This window comes from Ostrinia nubilalis, chromosome 1, assembly GCF_963855985.1.
Source record: "Ostrinia nubilalis chromosome 1, ilOstNubi1.1, whole genome shotgun sequence".
Lineage (NCBI taxonomy): Eukaryota > Metazoa > Arthropoda > Insecta > Lepidoptera > Crambidae > Ostrinia > Ostrinia nubilalis.
In genome coordinates, this window is record NC_087088.1 from 7,774,053 (window position 1) to 7,793,580 (window position 19,528).

At 43.5% G+C, this 19,528-nt stretch overlaps 2 protein-coding genes across 5 annotated transcripts in view; one reads left to right on the forward strand and one right to left on the reverse strand.

Moving 5' to 3' along the window:
* Positions 1 to 197: 197 nt before the first annotated feature.
* LOC135080218 (cullin-associated NEDD8-dissociated protein 1) lies at positions 198 to 17,899 on the forward strand. The gene is made up of 26 exons (XM_063978161.1): positions 198 to 432; positions 526 to 695; positions 792 to 1,005; positions 1,246 to 1,380; positions 1,714 to 1,871; positions 1,979 to 2,141; positions 2,234 to 2,407; positions 2,662 to 2,770; positions 2,944 to 3,077; positions 3,912 to 4,072; positions 5,472 to 5,677; positions 5,715 to 5,864; positions 6,632 to 6,825; positions 7,215 to 7,343; positions 7,429 to 7,560; positions 7,838 to 8,009; positions 8,518 to 8,779; positions 9,088 to 9,181; positions 9,686 to 9,849; positions 10,562 to 10,760; positions 11,872 to 11,991; positions 12,065 to 12,202; positions 12,955 to 13,143; positions 15,033 to 15,276; positions 16,066 to 16,212; positions 17,631 to 17,899. The coding sequence occupies exons 1-26, from the start codon at positions 391 to 393 to the stop codon at positions 17,759 to 17,761; spliced, it is 4,131 nt and encodes a 1,376-aa protein (XP_063834231.1). The 5' UTR covers positions 198 to 390; the 3' UTR covers positions 17,762 to 17,899.
* Positions 17,900 to 18,122: 223 nt separating this feature from the next.
* LOC135088497 (uncharacterized) overlaps positions 18,123 to 19,528 on the reverse strand; it is a 32,316-nt gene continuing 30,910 nt past the window's right edge. For all 4 annotated transcript variants that reach the window (XM_063983334.1, XM_063983341.1, XM_063983325.1 and 1 more), the window contains 2 exons: positions 19,335 to 19,446; positions 18,123 to 18,816 (listed from right to left, as the gene is read on the reverse strand). In XM_063983334.1, the coding sequence (XP_063839404.1) occupies positions 18,754 to 18,816; positions 19,335 to 19,446 (175 nt within the window). In that variant the 3' untranslated portion in view covers positions 18,123 to 18,753. The remainder of the gene's footprint in view (positions 18,817 to 19,334; positions 19,447 to 19,528) is intronic.

Sequence of the window (19,528 nt, forward strand, 5' to 3'; positions counted from 1 at the left end):
AAAGTATCGATAATCGATAAGTTATTACGAACGTCACTAATACTGTCAGAAAATAAGGCATTATGTTGGTAGCTCCGCCTGTAGTTTGTGCGGTTGGTAAAGATTTGCGGGTCGTTCTCTAAAATGCATATGTGTGCGTGAGCTCAAAAAATATCTATGGAGTGCCGTCTCTTACTCTTTTATGCTCTTTGGTCATGTCAGTCGCAAATTGATGAATTTATTTTTTCGGTCGTTGATGGTTGTGCTGGTGCCTCCTGGGTTGATTATTCCAGTGGGTAATCATTCAGATGTTCATTCGACACCAGCATTTTGTAAAAATTGTGTAGTTTTATGTGTTGTAAAACAGTGATTGTTTGATTTCTGGTTATCATAGCCATAACAATTCTCAAAATGGCTAGTGTCTCGTATCAAATTGCAAATCTTCTCGAGAAGGTGAGCCGGCGTTAACTTTTCTTTTTCTTTGTTTTCGTTGAAACTTCACTTCTCAGAGCACTTAGCAATATAATCAAAATTGTTTTTCGGCAGATGACATCTAGCGATAAAGACTTCAGGTTCATGGCTACTAATGACTTGATGACTGAGTTACAAAAGGACAGCATCAAACTTGATGATGATTCTGAAAGAAAGGTAGTAAAGATGCTGTTACGTTTACTGGAAGACAAGAATGGTGAAGTCCAAAATTTAGCAGTGAAATGGTATGCATTAAAAGTTACAGCATCCACAAGTGTTGTATTAATATTGGTGATTTCTCATGATTAATTCTGCTGCGTTTGAATGTTGTTTTGTTACAGCCTTGGTCCTCTTGTAAACAAAGTAAAGGAATATCAAGTAGAAAGCATTGTCGAAACTCTCTGTGCTAATATGCTCTCAGATACGGAACAACTACGTGACATCAGTAGCATTGGATTAAAAACTGTAATTTCAGAGCTTCCTTTAGGCTCTAATACTTTAGCTGCTAATGTTTGTAAGAAAATTACTGGACGACTGAGTAGTGCTATTGAGAAGGTAAATAAATATTTAAATTCATAAAATATAGTAAGTACTTCTTGGGTGAATTTGTAACGAAGCATAGACTTCCTCAAATTAAATATCTGTTGTATTATGAGTGCAAGTGCACCTACTATATGTAGATGCAACACATTCATTAATTGGCTAAGACAATCTTCTTAAAAAAAAGCTGAAAATTAATTACCATTTCTGTAACAAGTTATTTTATTTAGTAAATAGGTACTCCTTTTATTTCAGCAAGAGGATGTGTCGGTCCAACTGGAAGCATTAGACATCCTAGCTGACCTGTTGAGCAGATTTGGTGGACTGCTCATATCTTTCCATCCATTGTTGCTAAACTCCCTACTGCCTCAACTTGCTTCTCCTCGCCAAGTATGTATAGTAACTAGAAACATTAGATTTTTCTGTTCCTGTCTATAAAAAACCATCACCTACATTGTTTTTGTTGTTATATGATATACAGTGAAACCTTGAGTTATGTGAATTTTATTTTTTCTTACAAACTTAAACTGGTATTTGGATAGTGTGAGAGAACTTGTCGTATTTTAACTATGTGTAGCATTAAGTTTGTGAGAACCCTCATTGCAAGAGATTAACTCTCAAGTAACCCATTTTACTACCTATTATGTTTAACCCTAACCATAACTAAAATTATTATTAATTATAGAATGATGTATAAAGCAATAATCAATGTGTCCTCCTCAGGCTGTACGTAAACGCACAATAGTTGCATTGTCCCACTTGGTCATGTCCTGTAATGCATCTCTGTACAATAAACTCATTGATCATCTTCTGGAAGGACTGGGATCCTCTACGTCTTCCAGTGTCAGTCGTACACACATACAATGCATTGCTTCAGTATGGTAAGAAATATCTAATAACCATTTAATTTATGTGAAAATTGTCTGAAATTTTATTGGTATATTTTTTATTATGGTCTACAAAATGTTTATCCAAATTTGTTTTGTAGTCGTCAAGCAGGTCATAGATTTGGAGAGCAACTGTGGCGTGTCGCTCCACAAGTTCTGGAACATTCTAACGATGCTGATGAGGAGCTGCGTGAGCACTGTCTTCAAGCCCTGGAGGCGTTTGTTTTGAAATGCCCCAAAGAAGTGCAACCTCATATTCCAACGGTAATGAGTCATGAACTTATTGAAACATTATTATATGTTTTTTGTTATTATTTTACTGTTTTATGTTACTAACTCTAGATTTCATTATGCAGATTATTGATCTATGCTTGAAAATGATCACATACGATCCAAACTACAACTATGAGGATGAGGAAGAAGATGGTGGTGGTGAGGATGAAGAGATGGAGGATGAATCTTTTGCTCCAGACGCTGAACCCGAGTCCGATTCTGAAGAATATTCTGATGACGATGACATGTCTTGGAAGGTAATAAAATAAAATAGATTTTATTGCTTTATGAATATGTCACAATGTTAAAAAAATGTGTCATATTCTAAAAAAAACTTTAGATAAAAATGTTTTGGTTTGCTAAGACTAGACAGATAAGTTTTATAACTTATCAAAATAAAATGGTACATTTGCTTGAAGCTAAAAAAGTATGGTTGATAAGTTAATAAACTGTCTAAAACTAGTCTGCTATTTTTTATTTATTTAATAAAAAAGAATAATCTACCCAACAGGTGAGACGCGCGGCTGCCAAGTGTTTAGAGTCTGTCATTGCAACGCGCCATGAGCTTTTATCGGAAATGTATCAATCTGTATCCCCAGCTTTGATTGCGAGATTCAAAGGTAAGATTGCAAGTTTAATGTTTCTTTTATACAATTTTTCCTATTTATGTGAAGATTTTTAGAATAAAAATTTTACGACAAGAGGCTCATATGAATCTAGCAAAGACAAGAGAATCTCCCGATACATTTATACAGTCAATACACTAGTAATTTATGTACGAATGTTTTATTAGAGCGCGAGGAGAATGTGAAGTGCGACATCCTGAGCGCTTACACCGCTCTGCTGCGCGCCACGCGGCCCCCGCCCGCGCTGCAGATGAACATGGCGCCTGCTGCCGACTCCCCGCAAGCACTGTTGATCCAGAGGGTGAGATCCACTTTTTATTAACTTTATTAGCTCCCGAATTCGCACGGGTACAATGTAGTATACACCTTTCTCTTGAATCACTCTTGATTTCGACGTACCTAGTTTAAAAGTTCTAAGTTGACAGACAGACTTTTCTTTCTTTTTAGTCCAGGACTTTCCAAACTTGATTTTACTGTGACGCCCTTGGGAATCCCAAGGGCACCTGTGTCCCTGCCATCGCGAGTAATCGTCGGGAACCGTTTAGGAAGCCCTGCCCTAGTAAATAGACATACTGTTTATGAGCTATCAAAATGTGATTGTATAGATTTGGTTTACTGGTTTCAAAGCTGTTAAAAAATCAAATTTTACAGCTGAAAACTAACTTCGTTTTTCTGAGAAAGATTGAACTTTAAGGAAGTTGTGTTATGGTGTCAACAAATACCCACTTGTTCATTTTCATAAGTTGGTTAGGCCGGGTTCCCACTATGCCGGACCGGCAGATCTCCCGGTCCGGTAAAATCGCCGGAAGGCCTAGCGGCGGTACAAATTGTATGAAGCTGTTCACATTATCCCGGATCCGGCTTTTTCGCCGAGCCCGGCATTTTTACCGAGCGTTTTGTCGCTACAAAATGCCGGCAAAATCACCGGACCGGAGTAATGTGAACGAGTTGCGGCCCACCCCGCCGCGCCCGTGCTTCCCGCCCCGCCCCGCCCGTGCTCCCCGCACTTCATTCGGCTCGGATTTCGGATCCGGTGATCCGGTGTAATGTGAACACCCTTGTCCGGTGTCCGGTTTCCGGCAGAAATGCCGGTCCGGCATAGTGGGAACCCGGCCTTACTTTTTTACTTCTGCAGGTTCCCGGCGTAGTGCGTGGCGCCCTGCGCGTGATTCGCGGGCGCAGCGTGCGCGCTCGAGGCTGCGCGCTAGCCTTGCTGCGTGAACTGCTCGCTGCCGCGCCTGGGTGCCTCGCCGACCACGCCGCTCGCGTCGTGCGCGCTTTGACACCTGCGCTTACGTACGTACTGCATCAAACTAGTAGACTAAGAGCTAGTGAACGCCAGACCTACGTCATTTTATAAAAGCTGAAAGTTTGTCAGCGTATGATCCCCAACAGCCAGACAGTTTTGCCAGTTCCAGCTCCTTGTCAGACAGTTTTTTTAGGGTAGCTCTCAAAGCCACGATGACCCAAATTTCATAATTCACTAACATTATATCCTATATTGGGAGCATACGCTGACAAACTTTCAGCTTTTATAAAATGACGTAGGTCTGGCATTCACTAGTTCTTAGTCTATAGTGTAAGGCGTTCCTTTTAGTGTGACGTCACGTCAGGCGAGCGTTCGAATAAATGCAACATGAAGTGAAAAGAATCTAATGCATTGCGAAGCCATCGTCAGCGACTGGTGCGATTCTTGCCGTTGATTCGTAGCGTAAGCGTATGAGGAAATCAAACCAAGCTCTACGGTGGGGAAGATACGCGCTTACGAGTCTGGAATGTATTTATCTTTAGAATTCATCATTGTCATTCATTGATTGATTGATTTTGGAATTTCTTTATTTGCATAATTGACATACATACATGTTTAGTTAGTACATGATAACTTAAAAGCTAGCGTTTTTTATAGACTTAATAGTACGTCTTTATAAAACATGCAACATAATCATTCAATTTAAATCATAAAAAAAGAAACAACACAATAGCTACGTTGAATTTAAACACTTATAAACTAATCGGCTTAAGATGTCGATTTAGCTACATGTAAAGTATCCTACCTAAATTGTTGCTAATTATAAATTAGACTGAACATCATAAAATATAAAATTATTTTTTTGCATAGCTTTTATGAAGAAAGGAAGCAAATAGATACAATATGTGGCAATTAGTGGGTAGTGCGCAAATAAAATATCAACACAAACGTATGGTTGCGTTAAGTTATACGGCGAACGTTTCGGCTCAACCGGTCCGGCAGTCGGGTCGCCTGAGTCATCTATACTCGAGGAAATAGTGTCATTCATTATCGGCCGTAAGATGTTCACTGCTGAACAAACAATCCAGATTGATAATCGTCACACGTTGCACATTGAGTTTCTCTAAGGTTTTCTTAACAGGTCCTGAGGCTGATTCAATGTAAAATTATGGCTCCCAATATAAAGAATGATATTTGATCTTTGGGTCTATGTCTATTATGGAAGAACCTTTGTATACCAACATGGAGCAATAAAGAATTTGAATTTCAGGCCGCTTTCACATTAGGGCGTAAGAAGCGCGACAGCAGCGCGGCAGCGGCGTTTTTGTAATGTGAAGGCAGGCATCCGCTGTCATATAGTATGAGATTATCGGCAGCGCGTCTGTCGCGCGTTTGTCGAGCTGCTAAAGTCGCCCAAATGTGAAAGCGCTTTCATTGTCTTTGCAGCGACAAAAGCACAGCATCGTCCATGAAGATCGAGACGCTGGTTTTCGTTGTGTGCCTGCTCCGCGGGCACGCGGCGGGCGCCATGCGGGCGCACGTGGCGGCGCTGACGCCGGCGGTGCTGGCGTGCGTGCACGACCCCTTCTACAAGGTCACGGCCGAGGCGCTGCGCGTGCTGCAGACGCTGGTCAAGGTCATCCGGCCGCTGGGTGAGTGAGCGACAAACGCACAGCATCCTCCATGAAGATACTCTGGTGTTCGTGGTGTGCCTGCTGCGGGCGCACGTGGCGGCGCTGACGCCGGCGGTGCTGGCGTGCGTGCACGACCCCTTCTACAAGGTCACGGCCGAGGCGCTGCGCGTGCTGCAGACGCTGGTCAAGGTCATCCGTCCGCTGGGTGAGTGAGCGACAAACGCACAGCATCCTCCATGAAGATACTCTGGTGTTCGTGGTGTGCCTGCTGCGGGCGCACGTGGCGGCGCTGACGCCGGCGGTGCTGGCGTGCGTGCACGACCCCTTCTACAAGGTCACCGCCGAGGCGCTGCGCGTGCTGCAGACGCTGGTCAAGGTCATCCGTCCACTGGGTGAGTGAAGATAATGCAGCTTACCTAGCGCGCTGCTGGTGTGTCAAATATATTCCCGCCTATCACTTATGTTTTTAAAGTCAGATTATTCACACCCGAAATCATGATAAAAACTAAACCCAGGAAAACCAAGAGGAAAATGGGAGATTACACTTCAGGGAAACTAAATCGTCTAGTACGAAGTCCAGAGGTGGAATTGTGTAAAGCAATCGTAATCATTTGACAGTTCATAACGTACGATTATTCTGTCAAACGCTTTGTTTAACTGACTTTATTATACGTTATGAACTGTCAAATGATTACGATTGCTTTACACAATTCCACCTCTGGTTAAGGATCGTGCTGCAGATGAGCATCGAGAAGGAGGAGGACTTAGATTATGTCGCTCGACATAGTGGGTAGATATCTCCACCAAAGGAAAAGGGAATAGAGTATCTCCACCAAAGCAAAAAGGAATAGAGATGTGAGAGATTTCTTCGTTCCCGCTCCGCTCCGTCCCTCTCAGTACAAATCTCTGCTCAAATGATTCCACTGAAGCTAGTCTTAGGTATGAATCTTCACAAGTCTCTGTATTCCACAGATAACATCGAAATGATCGAGGGCTCCGACGAGGTCCACGTGGAGCCGCCGCCCGAAGAGCTGCAGCAGTTCATCCCGGCCATGTACGAGTGTACTTTAGTGCGTCTGCGCGCCACCGATATGGACCAAGAGGTCAAGGAACGCGCCATCGCTACTTGCGGACAGCTCATCTGCCACTTTGGGGACTACTTGCAGGTTAGTGCGGGTAGAAGTCCCATTAACTTTCCATTTCCAGCGAAGCTAAAATATACATGTACTTGTGTTAGGAGTGGAGAAAAAATCCATCGTTTCATAGTCCTGCGGCGATGGAGTTCGAACTATTCAAAAAATTGAATCGGCCGCGGGCTAATACGCGACCCCAACTCATTTGACCAACTATTAATGACTTGCAACTAAAAAGACATTATTTCGTGACTTGCATTAATTGATTTATTTTGTTATTGAACCTTGAGATTATGAAATACAATCGTGATATCACCCGTGAAGTGTGGGTGCTATGATTCAAAATTAGACCTTATTTAGCACTTCGTGAATTTATAGGACACTTATGTTTAAATTATTAAAATATCTTTCTTTGTTTACAGAACGAACTTCCAGTGTGCCTTCCAATATTCTTAGAGCGACTGCGCAACGAAATCACACGCCTAACTACTGTTAAGGCTCTTACTAAAATAGCTTCATCACCTTTACGCATCGATTTACGACCTATTTTGGTACGTATTATGATATCACGTCTTTTACTTTACATATTTATGTATGTCTTGTATATTAATTTTAATAATAACTTGTTTGTTGTAGTCTGATGTGGTGCCAATCCTTGGCTCTTTCCTGAGAAAGAACCAACGAGCTCTGAAATTATCTACCTTGGTGTTGTTGGACACACTAGTCCAAAATTACAGTAATGATATCAGTATAGAATTACTTAGTAAGGTATGTCGAACATTGTATATTTTTTAATTTTTCTCATAATAATGATGTTTAACTGTATGCACTTAGCACTGAAGAGAACCGTAGAACAATGAGCGGCATGGAACATGCATAATGTAGCTAATTTAGGCGCCCTGTTGCTTTGGATCAATATAAAGCGCTCTAAACGAATTATGAGACTATTGATTTAAATCCGGTGGCGACTTGGTAGTTAAGCAAAAATATTCCCTCATGGCTAAGGCTATAAGCATGTCTAAAATGTAATTTGATTTTTATACAGGTGCTAATGGAGGTCCCGCCGCTTGTGTGCGAGTCGGATCTACACTGCGCGCAAACAGCGCTCGCTTTAGTTCGAGGCGCATGCGTCCGCTGTCCTGCCGCGCTTACGGCCGATGCCCGCCAGGCGCTCACGCCCAATATCCTCGCGCTAGCCAAGTCACCGCTGCTGCAAGGTATATTTCTATTCGCTTACAGGTCCCACTGTAGATCTTCAAAGCGCGAGTTTGATGTCACAGCCAGTCCTTCTCTAGTCTAGTCGTAGGCAAAGATAACTCTCGCTAATGTATGGTATTTTATGAACTTATTATTTAAAGCTGATTTCAAACCGTTTCCAGAAAGCTATGCTCAACAAAATGCTCACCAAGAGCTTGACACACTTTTATAATGTCATCAAGATATACATAATCGTTTTGTTGAGATATAAACAGATATTTTATGTGTCTTTTGCTAAGGGGCACTAACAAACCCTGAAAGCATAGTCTTGATTTGCAGACAATTTTATCCATGACAAATTCATATTGGTTCGTTGATTTCTGAAGTTAATTTCTACCTGGCAATAACCATTTTCAAGGTCTGGTTATGGAGTTACGCAAATTCTAAGGGTTTTTTGGAAACTTAAAAATTATGATTAATATTACATGTCATTTGATATTGAGATTAACCATTTTGTTCGTTATTCAGGCGGCGCCCTGAAGGCGATGCTGAGCGTGCTGAGCGCGCTGGTGGCAGCGGACGTGGCGGGCTGCTCGCGCCGCGAGCTGCTGGCGCTGCTGGTGGCGCCCGTGCACCGCGTGCACGACCACAACGCCACCGCGCACCACATCAAGCAGGTGACGCACAGTAGCGCAGGCGATGCTGAGCGTGCTGAGCGCGCTGGTGGCGCCCGTGCACCGCGTGCACGACCACAACGCCACCGCGCACCACATCAAGCAGGTGACGCACAGTAGCGCAGGCGATGCTGAGCGTGCTGAGCGCGCTGGTGGCGCCCGTGCACCGCGTGCACGACCACAACGCCACCGCGCACCACATCAAGCAGGTGACGCACAGTAGCGCAGGCGATGCTGAGCGTGCTGAGCGCGCTGGTGGCGCCCGTGCACCGCGTGCACGACCACAACGCCACCGCGCACCACATCAAGCAGGTGACGCACAGTAGCGCAGGCGATGCTGAGCGTGCTGAGCGCGCTGGTGGCGCCCGTGCACCGCGTGCACGACCACAACGCCACCGCGCACCACATCAAGCAGGTGACGCACAGTAGCGCAGGCGATGCTGAGCGTGCTGAGCGCGCTGGTGGCGCCCGTGCACCGCGTGCACGACCACAACGCCACCGCGCACCACATCAAGCAGGTGACGCACAGTAGTGCAGGCGGCGCCCGCAGGCGATGCTGAGCGTGCTGGTGGAGGAACTGCAGTGGTTGGGTTTTATTGTAGGCCAAGATGTAGATCCTGGCTACATAGGAGTTACAGCGGTGGAAGTGTGGTGGGATATGTCTCTCAGGTGACGTAGAGTCTTAGAGGCTCTACTCCACCACCGGCGATAAAAGCATGCATGTAGATAAAGTAGCATGTGACAGATTCTATGAGGGTTTTCGCGAATGAAAAATCCGCCAGATGGCAATACGTAGACGCGAGGTCCAAATGCTGCATGATTGGTTATTTTTGACATGACATTGACAGATATGTCAAAATCCACCAATCAAGCAGGAGTCAGACCCCACATCCACGTCCCGCCATCTAGCGGATCTTTCATTCGCGAAAACCCTCATTAAAGCGATCATAAGTTTACAGTCACGCATCTTGATTCGCGTACTTGAATTCCTTACAGTATTTAAAAACGTGTGTTATTTCCAGGCGTTCCACTCGCTGGCCAAGTGCGTGGCGGCCGTGGTGGTGGCGGGCGGGCAGGCGGAGGCGCTGGAGGTGGTGCGCGGCTTCCTGCGCGACGCCGCGCACCCGCCCAGCGACCCTACACATATGTTTGCACTGCTCGCACTCGCTGAGATTGGGCGGCACTTGTGAGTACCTACACTCGCTGGCAAGTGCGTGGCGGCCGTGGTGGTGGCGGGCGGGCAGGCGGAGGCGCTGGAGGTGGTGCGCGGCTTCCTGCGCGACGCCGCGCACCCGCCCAGCGACCCCACGCATATGTTCGCGCTGCTGGCGCTGGCTGAGATAGGGCGGCACTTGTGAGTACCTACACTCGCTGGCAAGTGCGTGGCGGCCGTGGTGGTGGCTGACTGGCTGTAGTCAACGACAACGAGTTAGAATATTCCTACATCTTGTTGAAACTCCTATGACAGCTACATAGGCATAAGATAGGTGAAAGCATATTGCTCACGCGCTTATGAACGCCTTAGGCTTTTATGAGTTGGCAGTTATAAGTTAACCCGACAAGTAAGAAACTTGAGTCACAGTTCTGGAAATGTACAGCAAGGCTTGTCCCAAAAACGTTATTTAAAGTTTCTAATGTTTCTATCCCTCTCGTGCAAAGTGAGAGCCAGCATAAGCGACAGCGATATAATATAGACCCGAAACTACGTAAGTGTCGTTATTGAGTAACCCTGCTAATTTTATGTCAATTTCTTCTTTTCCTTTCAAAAAGATTTAAAACGACGACCGGTGCATATAGCCCTGTTGTTGTTTCATACAAATCACAAACTCTTGCAGCACACGCCACGAGACAATACCGTTAATTCATTCTACTTTAACATTATTGCTTTCCCTCCCCAGAGATCTAAGCTCGATCCCGAACCTGAAGGAGGTGCTGCTGAACTCGTTCACTCCCTCCTCCGAGGAGGTGAAGTCCGCCGCGAGCTACGCGCTGGGCTCGGTGGCGGTGGGCAACCTGCCCGAGTTCCTGCCCTTCATCCTGCGCGAGATCGAGGCGCAGCCCAAGCGGCAGTACCTCCTGCTGCACTCGCTGAGAGAGGTAACGTGAAAGAGAAGTCGGCTGCAATAATACAGGGTGTGGTTTTGTAAAACAACGCCCATCTCAGGGATGGTACACATGAAAGTAATTACAAGAAAATTATTAATAACATTTTAACTCATCATCATCATCATCATTTCAGCCACAGGACGTCCACTGCTGAACATAGGCCTCCCCCAATGCTTTCCACGTTGATCAATTGGTAGCGGCCTGCGTCCAGTGCTTCCCTGTTACCTTTACGATGTCGTCGGTCCACCTTGTAGGTGGACGTCCCACGCTGCGTTTTCCGGGACGCGGCCTCCATTCCAGAACCTTGCTACCCCATCGGTCGTCAGTTCTGCGTACTATATGCCCTGCCCATTGCCACTTCAGCTTGCTAATCCGTCGGGCTATGTCAGCAACTTTAGTTCGTTTACGGATTTCCTCATTTCTGATTCGATCTCGCAAAGAAACACCAAGCATAGCCTTCTCCATAGCACGCTGTGCAACTTTAAGCTTCTGTATAAGGCCTATAGTGAGAGGCCACGTTTCCGAAAATTTTAACTATTACTTAATTAGTAAAAAATCTTGTTCAAACGTCTCCTAAAACTTTCGAGTCGGCGCTTGTTACCGCCCGCACCACCCCCGCGTACCCCGCTACACCACCGAGCACATGCGGCCGCCGCCCCGGGAGAGCGGGGGGACTGACCGATAGCTTGCCTGCTTAATAATACCATTTCCCGGATTGTTTTCATGAAATATTTTTTTTTGGAATCGTGTATACTACCACCCCTGAGATGGGCGTTGTTTTACAAAACCACGCTGTATAAGCTTAACTCAAGGCTGATCCATATCATCATCATCATTATTATTTCAGCTACAGGACGTCCACTGCTGAGAATAGGTCTCCCCCAATGATTTCCATATTGACCGGTTGGTAGCGATCTGCATCCAGCACCTTCCTGCTTCCAGCATATTCTTCATACTACGTAACATGCTTGGGCCGTATGGCTTATAAAAAGAAGCATGCCCCATGCATATTACTTAGCAATATTAAAATGTAACATATTTTGAGAAAAAAGTGACATGATTAAAATTGTATCTTGCTAACCTCACCTGTTTATTGTTACAGATAATTTCATGTGAATCTTGCACACCTGAAGGTGTAGAAGCGCTTAGACCATTTATCCCTGAAATCTGGGTGCAACTATCTAAACATTGTCAATGTGCCGAAGAGGGATCCCGGAATGTTGTAAGTATTATTTCAATTTAGTAATATAAAATGAATATTGTGGGTCATAAAATAACATGTATTTCTTTTCAAGGTTGCCGAATGCTTAGGAAAATTATGCTTGTTAGAACCCCAAGACTTATTGCCGCATTTGAAAGAGTTCCTAAAATCGCCCGAGCCACTGACTAGAACAACCGCTGTAACTGCCGTCAAATTCACTATCTCGGATCAGGTAAGGGAACTGTGACTGGGTTGTATTATTTGTGGTTTAAACTACATAGAAATACTTAAAACTGATAAATTTTATTTAAATATTTTGCACCACCAATAACCACCATACGTTTATTGTTCCTATCACACTGTACCAATGTATACTAAAGCCTTCTGCTATAATTTAATTCACTTAGCGTTTGTCAAGTTTACAAAAAGCTATAGTTAAAACGCTATATCTATTTATATTTGCCAAATCATTATCATTGTGTATTTCAATTACATTTTTTACACACACATAACTGCATCTACCCAGTGAGTGCAAATGTGATTGTCCTCTGGGAGCAAGGCGAGTAAGCTCCTGTCGCTTGCTAGTGGCTAAGACTGACGCTATGATTAATGATGATGAAAAAAATATCGCAAATACGGTAGCTTTCATTCATATTTGAGCATCATTTTCTTGTTCGTGCCATGGCCACGCATGGCGGCGCAACCAGTCGCCGCTACTAACAAAATGTATACAGCTCTATAGAGAGTTACTCACCTGTTGTCCGTTTGGTTGCGCAAAGCTGTATACATTTTGTTGGTAGCGGCGACTGGTTGCGAGAGCTAGTGAACGCCAGACCTAGGTACGTCATTTTATAAAAGCTAAAAGTTTGTCAGCGTATGCTCCCAATATGAGCATATCTTAAGTCTATTATCAAATAGCCTATTATGTAAATATGAATAGAGTAAACGTTCAATGACGTTAACGTCCGTTCTCGTGTTACACAGCCGCAAGCCATCGACCCTTTGCTCCGCGCGTGCATGGCCGAGCTGTTAGTGCCGCTGCGCGACCCGGCGCTGGGCGTGCGGCGCGTGGCGCTGGTGGCCTTCAACTCCGCCGCGCACAACAAGCCCTCGCTCATCCGCGACCTGCTGCCCAGCGTGCTGCCCACCATCTACAGCGAGACCAAAGTCAAGGTATGGTATTATTCACAGCTCCCAATGTCCTTGCAACATTGGGAACATGAAGGAGCTTGAAGAATCTTAACTTCAATCTGCCGTGTGCTCTCCACTCCGCCTTGAAGACATCGCTTATCCGCGATCTAATAACCTAGCATGCTACCCACCAATTAACTACAGCGAAACCAAAGTCAAGGTACAGAAACTTCTTAGACAGTTGGACAGCTTCCAAGCGCTGTACTAGTAGCTCTAAAAAGCTAATTAAATTCAGTTTGACGTGAGCCGCGTATTCGACATCCGCCATCTGCTGACTAGCGTGCTGCCCACCATCTACAGCGAGACCAAAGTCAAGGTACGAGGATTCTTCTACAACATGCTCCAGAAAAATCCGACGTGTACCTTTTATTCAGCGTAAAAGACCTCCCTCATACGAGACATTCTGCCCAGCGTGCTGCCCACCATCTACAGCGAGACCAAAGTCAAGGTGCGTATTATTCACAGCTTTCAAGGTCCTTGCAAAGTTGGGAACATGAAGGAGCTTTAAGAATCCTAACTTCAATCTGCCGTGTGCTCTCCACTCCGCCTTAGACATCGCTTATCAGCGATCTAATAGCCTAGCATGCTACCCACCAATTAACTACAGCGAAACCAAAGTCAAGGTACAGAAACTTCTTAGACAGTTTGACAGCTTCCAAGCGCTGTACTAGTAGCTCTAAAAAGCTAATTAAATTCAGTTTGACGTGAGCCGCGTATTCGACATCCGCCATCTGCTGACTAGCGTGCTGCCCACCCACTACAGCGAGACCAAAGTCAAGGTACGAGGATTCTTCTACAACATGCTCCAGAAAAATCCGACGTGTGCCTTTTATTCAGCGTAAAAGACCTCCCTCATACGAGACCTTCTGCCCAGCGTGCTGCCCACCATCTACAGCGAGACCAAAGTCAAGGTACGACAACTCTTCCACAAATTACAGATTTTTGCCAAAGTTGGAAACATTAAAAAGCTAAAGAAAAGGCCATGTTTCTGACGTGGCATTCAATTCTACCGCGCACTATAAGCCCTCGCTCATCCGCGACCTGCTGCCCAGCGTGCTGCCCACCATCTACAGCTTGACTAAAGTCAAGGTACGACAACTCTTCCACAAATTACAGATTTTTGCCAAAGTTGGAAACATTAAAAAGCTAAAGAAAAGGCCATGTTTCTGACGTGGCATTCAATTCTACCGCGCACTATAAGCCCTCGCTCATCCGCGACCTGCTGCCCAGCGTGCTGCCCACCATCTACAGCGAGACCAAAGTCAAGGTACGGGAACTCTTCCACAACTAACACGTCATTCTAGAAAAAGTCGAAAGTTAATTTTAATGTGTGCCTTATATTCAGCATGGAATCTCGCTTGTCCGGGTCCTGCTGCCCACCTCCTGGGTACAGCGAGACCTAAGTCAAGGTATGGTATCTTATCGATTGCTGACAAGGCATTTGCAAAGTTGGTGACATGAAGAAGCTTACGGCGTTCAACTCCGCTACGCACAACATCCGCTCATCTACGACCAGCTGCCCACCATCTACAGCAAGACCAAAGTCAAGGTATGCTATCTCATTTAGAAAACGTCAGAAAGAGTCCAAAGTGGTACCTACTGAAGCATTAGTTCAATCTGACGTGTTCCCTCCACCTCACCTTGAAGTCTTTGCTCATCTCCAACCTGCTGCTGCCATGAAGCTATATGCTTGCTCCAGAAAAAGCCAACGTTTAGTCTGACGTCTTCAGATGACGTGGGCCCTGTAAAGATTAGTTGTAAACACGTCACCGTTGTTTCCACATCGACATAAGAAAAACAGTTGTGCTAAGTTACTATACCTAAAGATTGCCCGCGATTAGTCTAATAATCCCATTCTCTATTCATAACAGAAAGAGCTCATCCGCGAAGTAGAAATGGGTCCATTCAAGCACTCGGTCGACGACGGTCTGGACTTACGCAAGGCAGCCTTCGAGTGCATGTACACACTGCTCGGCAGCTGCCTGGACCGCCTCGACGTGTTCGAGTTCCTGCGCCACGTGGAGGACGGCCTGCGCGACCACTACGACATCAAGATGCTCACCTACCTCATGTGCGCGCGGCTGGCTCAGCTGTGCCCCGCTGTCGTGCTGCAGAGTGAGTAGAATACACACGGGTACTTAGAATACACTATCGGGTACTTAGAATACACTATCGGGTACTTAGAATACACTCTCCGGTACTTAGAATACACTCTCGCGCAGGGTTCGAAAATATCCGATATTTATTATAAATAGCAAAATATCGGATATTTATGATATATATCCGATATAATAATATATCAACTTTGATATATATCAATTTTGTATGAAAGCCGTATTATTATTTTATTGTATTATTCATGAATACTATTGCATATGTGCTACATAAACATGTTTTTAATGTTTTTAAACCTTAAAATCAGACAAATAAAGCAAAAACATAAAATATTCTTTTAAATACGGCAAAATCAACTAAAAAAATAAAAATCTTATGTCAAAAAGTACAAATACAGTGACAAATTTTAAAAGTTGATATATATCATCAAAACCGGCTTGATATATATCGGATATATATCCGATATATATATCCCTTGATATATATCCTCGAACCCTGCTCTCGCGTACTTAGAATACACTCTCAGGTACTCTAGTAGACGCCACGCTTGAAGATCAAGACTAGGAGATTAGTGGGAACTCATTTCGAACGACTAGGCGACTTATATTTTACGCCTTGGGACATACTGGGCGTCTCATTTTACCGCCTCGCGTAATAGGACTCTTTTTACATTTTTGAACCCTTGTGCACTAGGAGACGTATTTTATCAATTCGAGAAGCTATCTTCAAGCACATAAACATGCCACGTGCCTTTTTATTCTTTCTACTTATAATAATATCTTTTCTCAGGGCTAGAAAGCTTAGTGGAGCCTCTTAGGGCGACGTGCACGATGAAGGTGAAGGCCAACTCGGTGAAGCAGGAGTACGAGAAGCAGGACGAGCTCAAGCGCTCCGCACTGCGGGCGGCCGCGGCGCTGCTGCAGATACCCGAAGCCGGTAAGGAAGATATTTTTCATTGGTTTTGAACCTTATGTTATTAATCTAAAGTTAAAATTATGGTGGCATCAATTCCTGTCACCACCAGAAAAAGGTTTAAGCCTTATCTATCTTATCTCTCTCTTATCTGTCATGCAGGAAAAATAGCTTAAAAATTATCTGATTTTAAGGCATCGGCTCTTTTCAGTTCGATTGAAGTATATTAAGGTTATTATTATAAGTATAATAATTTTAAGGTTTATTTCAAAACTCATCCTTATTCTATCGGATTTAAAAAACCAGGGTGCCTAAAGTCCGGTCGCCGAGCAGACAGAATTTCGTCCAATGACCCCAAGCTACCCATCTATACTTATATCTGTAGAGAGGTCAATTCTGTACATGAAATATATTTTCAAAATAACTATCAGGGGGTGATTAGTGATCGATACTGATGCCAAAAATGCAATCAGTAAAATTTTTGTCTGTCTGTCTGTCTGTCCGTCTGTATGTTCCTTATAGAAACAAAAACTACTCGACGGATTTTAACGAAACTTGGTACAATTATTCTTCATACTCCTGGGCAGGTTATAGTATACTTAGGAATTCCCACGGGAACAGGAATTAGCGGGAAAATCCCTTTGTATGAAAAATCTAAACCACTTAAGTTAGACGCTTGAAATTTGGCATGTAGGTACCTTAGTAAACTTAAAGCTTAGTTACAACAAGTAATAAATGAAATTCCTACGGGAACGGAAATTAGCGGGAAAATTCTTTTGTATGAAAAATCTAAACCACTTAAGTTAGACGCTTGAAACTTAAAGCTTAGTTACAATATGGAATTCCCGAAATTCCCACGGGAACGGGAATTAGCGGAAAAATCTAAACCGCTTAAGTTAGATGCTTGAAATTTGGCATGCAGGTACCTTAGTAAACTTAAACCTTACTTACAACAGGATATTGCAAAATTCCCACAGGAACGGGAGTTAGCGGGAAAAAACATTTGTATGAAAAAATCTAAACCGCGTAAGATAGATGAAGGGGGTAAAACGGGATCCACACGTACGAAGTCGCGGGCGGCCGCTAGTCCTTAATAATAATAAATAAATAATAAATAAAAAAACTTATTTATTTATTTAAACTTTTAGCACACATACAAACAATGCACTGTGGCGGACGTAATTATATTGCTGTCGCGCTCGCACAGTCGCTTTTTAGATCCGATAGAATAAGGATGAGTTTGAATAACGCGATAAGGATGGGTAGCTTGGGGTCATTGGACGAAATTCTATGTGCTTAGCGACCGGTCTTTAGACAAAGTTACAAGCTTGAGTACAGTTGTAATAAATCGCTTCGCTCCGCGTTTTTAGTATCTCTTATGGACTCAGGAATGATACTTTGACTAGAGGGCAGATTTTATGTAACGATCTTTTAATTCACAGAAAAGAACCCTCACCTGATGGACTTCGTGACGCAGATCAAGTCGTTCCCGGACCTGCAGCCCATCTTCGAGGCGATCCTGAAGGACGCCAGCGGCGGCGGCGTGGACGCCAACCTCATGGACCAGAGCTAGCGCTAGCCGCGCGCGCACCTCCTACGCCTCCTCACATTTACTTTAGTTTATTTCGTTGTTTGGTTTCTATACGAACCGGTACTCACTCATCTGGCTTATATTGTAAAAACATTCGAAATAGACAGATGATACAACATTTATTTTCATTTTATTTAGTTTGGTTAGGGCCTCTGCGAGATCCGATCGAGTCGTGACAGGTTTTAGTGTTTTTTCTAGATATTACAAACGCTATCTTACGGAGGCACTTTGTAATAAATTAGAGAAAAACGACATTTAAATATGAGTTACAATGTGTTTCTCTATTGTAATTGAAATGGAACGTGAAAGTTAAAAATCTTACTTTGTAAATGACAAATCAAAATTTCGATCAACAATTTTATTAAAAAATTACAATTACATAACTACAAACGTTGCTACTGAACTTCCCGACGTACAGACACGTCGGAATCCTTGCGATGTTCACTAAAGAGAGGACGTAGGAATAAGGAATATTTAGGCCGTCACTGTAGAAATATATTGTGACTAATGTAAGACTAGCCTTGCATAACTATCGACCTGGTCTGGCTACGTTTATTAAAAGTGTTCGTCTTTAACGACTGTACTTAATGTAAAATTAGAGTTCAATTAAAAATTTGTCACCAGTGCATTTAGAAGATAGTAGAATAATCGTTTAAATACTGCAGATTCTAGTTAAAAATTTACGACTGATATTTTACAAGCTTTTATTTGATGGAAAGGTCGGACGAGAACCTCATTCTACTCGACGATTATTATCGTTCTGTTTTAGGAATAAGTAAAATTAATTTTACTGTACCGCGTTGTATGTCAAGAGAGTTATAATTTGCTTTGCTAAAAATATTTAGAAAAATTCTACGGCACCGCGTCGTCGATAGTTATACAGATTGATATGTATTGTGATATTACATGCTATGTGGAAGTCATAGGAGAATGGATAAATACACAATAATGAAGCGAAACACGAATAGTATTAGTTATTTCCCTTTTCTCTTCGCGGCGGGAGTCGCACTGGATGCCCTTGAGCTCGGCACTTCGTTCTGCGGAGCACACAAAATACAACAAACTTTCAATCTGGAGAAAAAACTACGTAAGTAATTATAGATTCACGTCACAATTTAAAGTAATTAAGGATCTTATCATCATAAAAGTAAGAATGTTAATCTTACACGCAAAAACTACTGAACGGATTTTGATGATATACAGTATTATTGTTTAAATATCAGAAAAAGATAGCAGTTATAACGATCTGCGACAACCTGAATTTACGCGGGCGTGGGCAAAAATTAGTGAAAATAAATTGTCAAATTCAAAACTAGACTACTAGGGCTTATTCCACTATGTGAACTTTTTGTTCACTTTTCCCCGTTAACGTTAAATTGGAACTTATAATGGGGAATAATGAACTAAAAAGTTCATTAATTACGTTCAAAATAAAATCCTAATATAACGGGGTCTAATGAACTTTTTAGTTCATTATTCCCCATTATAAGCTCCAATTGGCGTTAACGGGGAATAGTGGAATAAGCCACTACTAGCAGGTGTGATCGATACATACGGCTTTGGCGGGCGAGGCGCGCGGTAACAGCGAATTGCTGGAGTTACGTAGCATGGGCCGGGACCCCACGCTCGCCATCGCGCTGGCCGGCCGCTCCGGGCTCTTCTCTTTGCTGAGAAACAAATCATTAAAATCTTATACATTTTTAGCTTTAAACCAGACACATTCACGAAAATATTTCAACTTTATAGTAG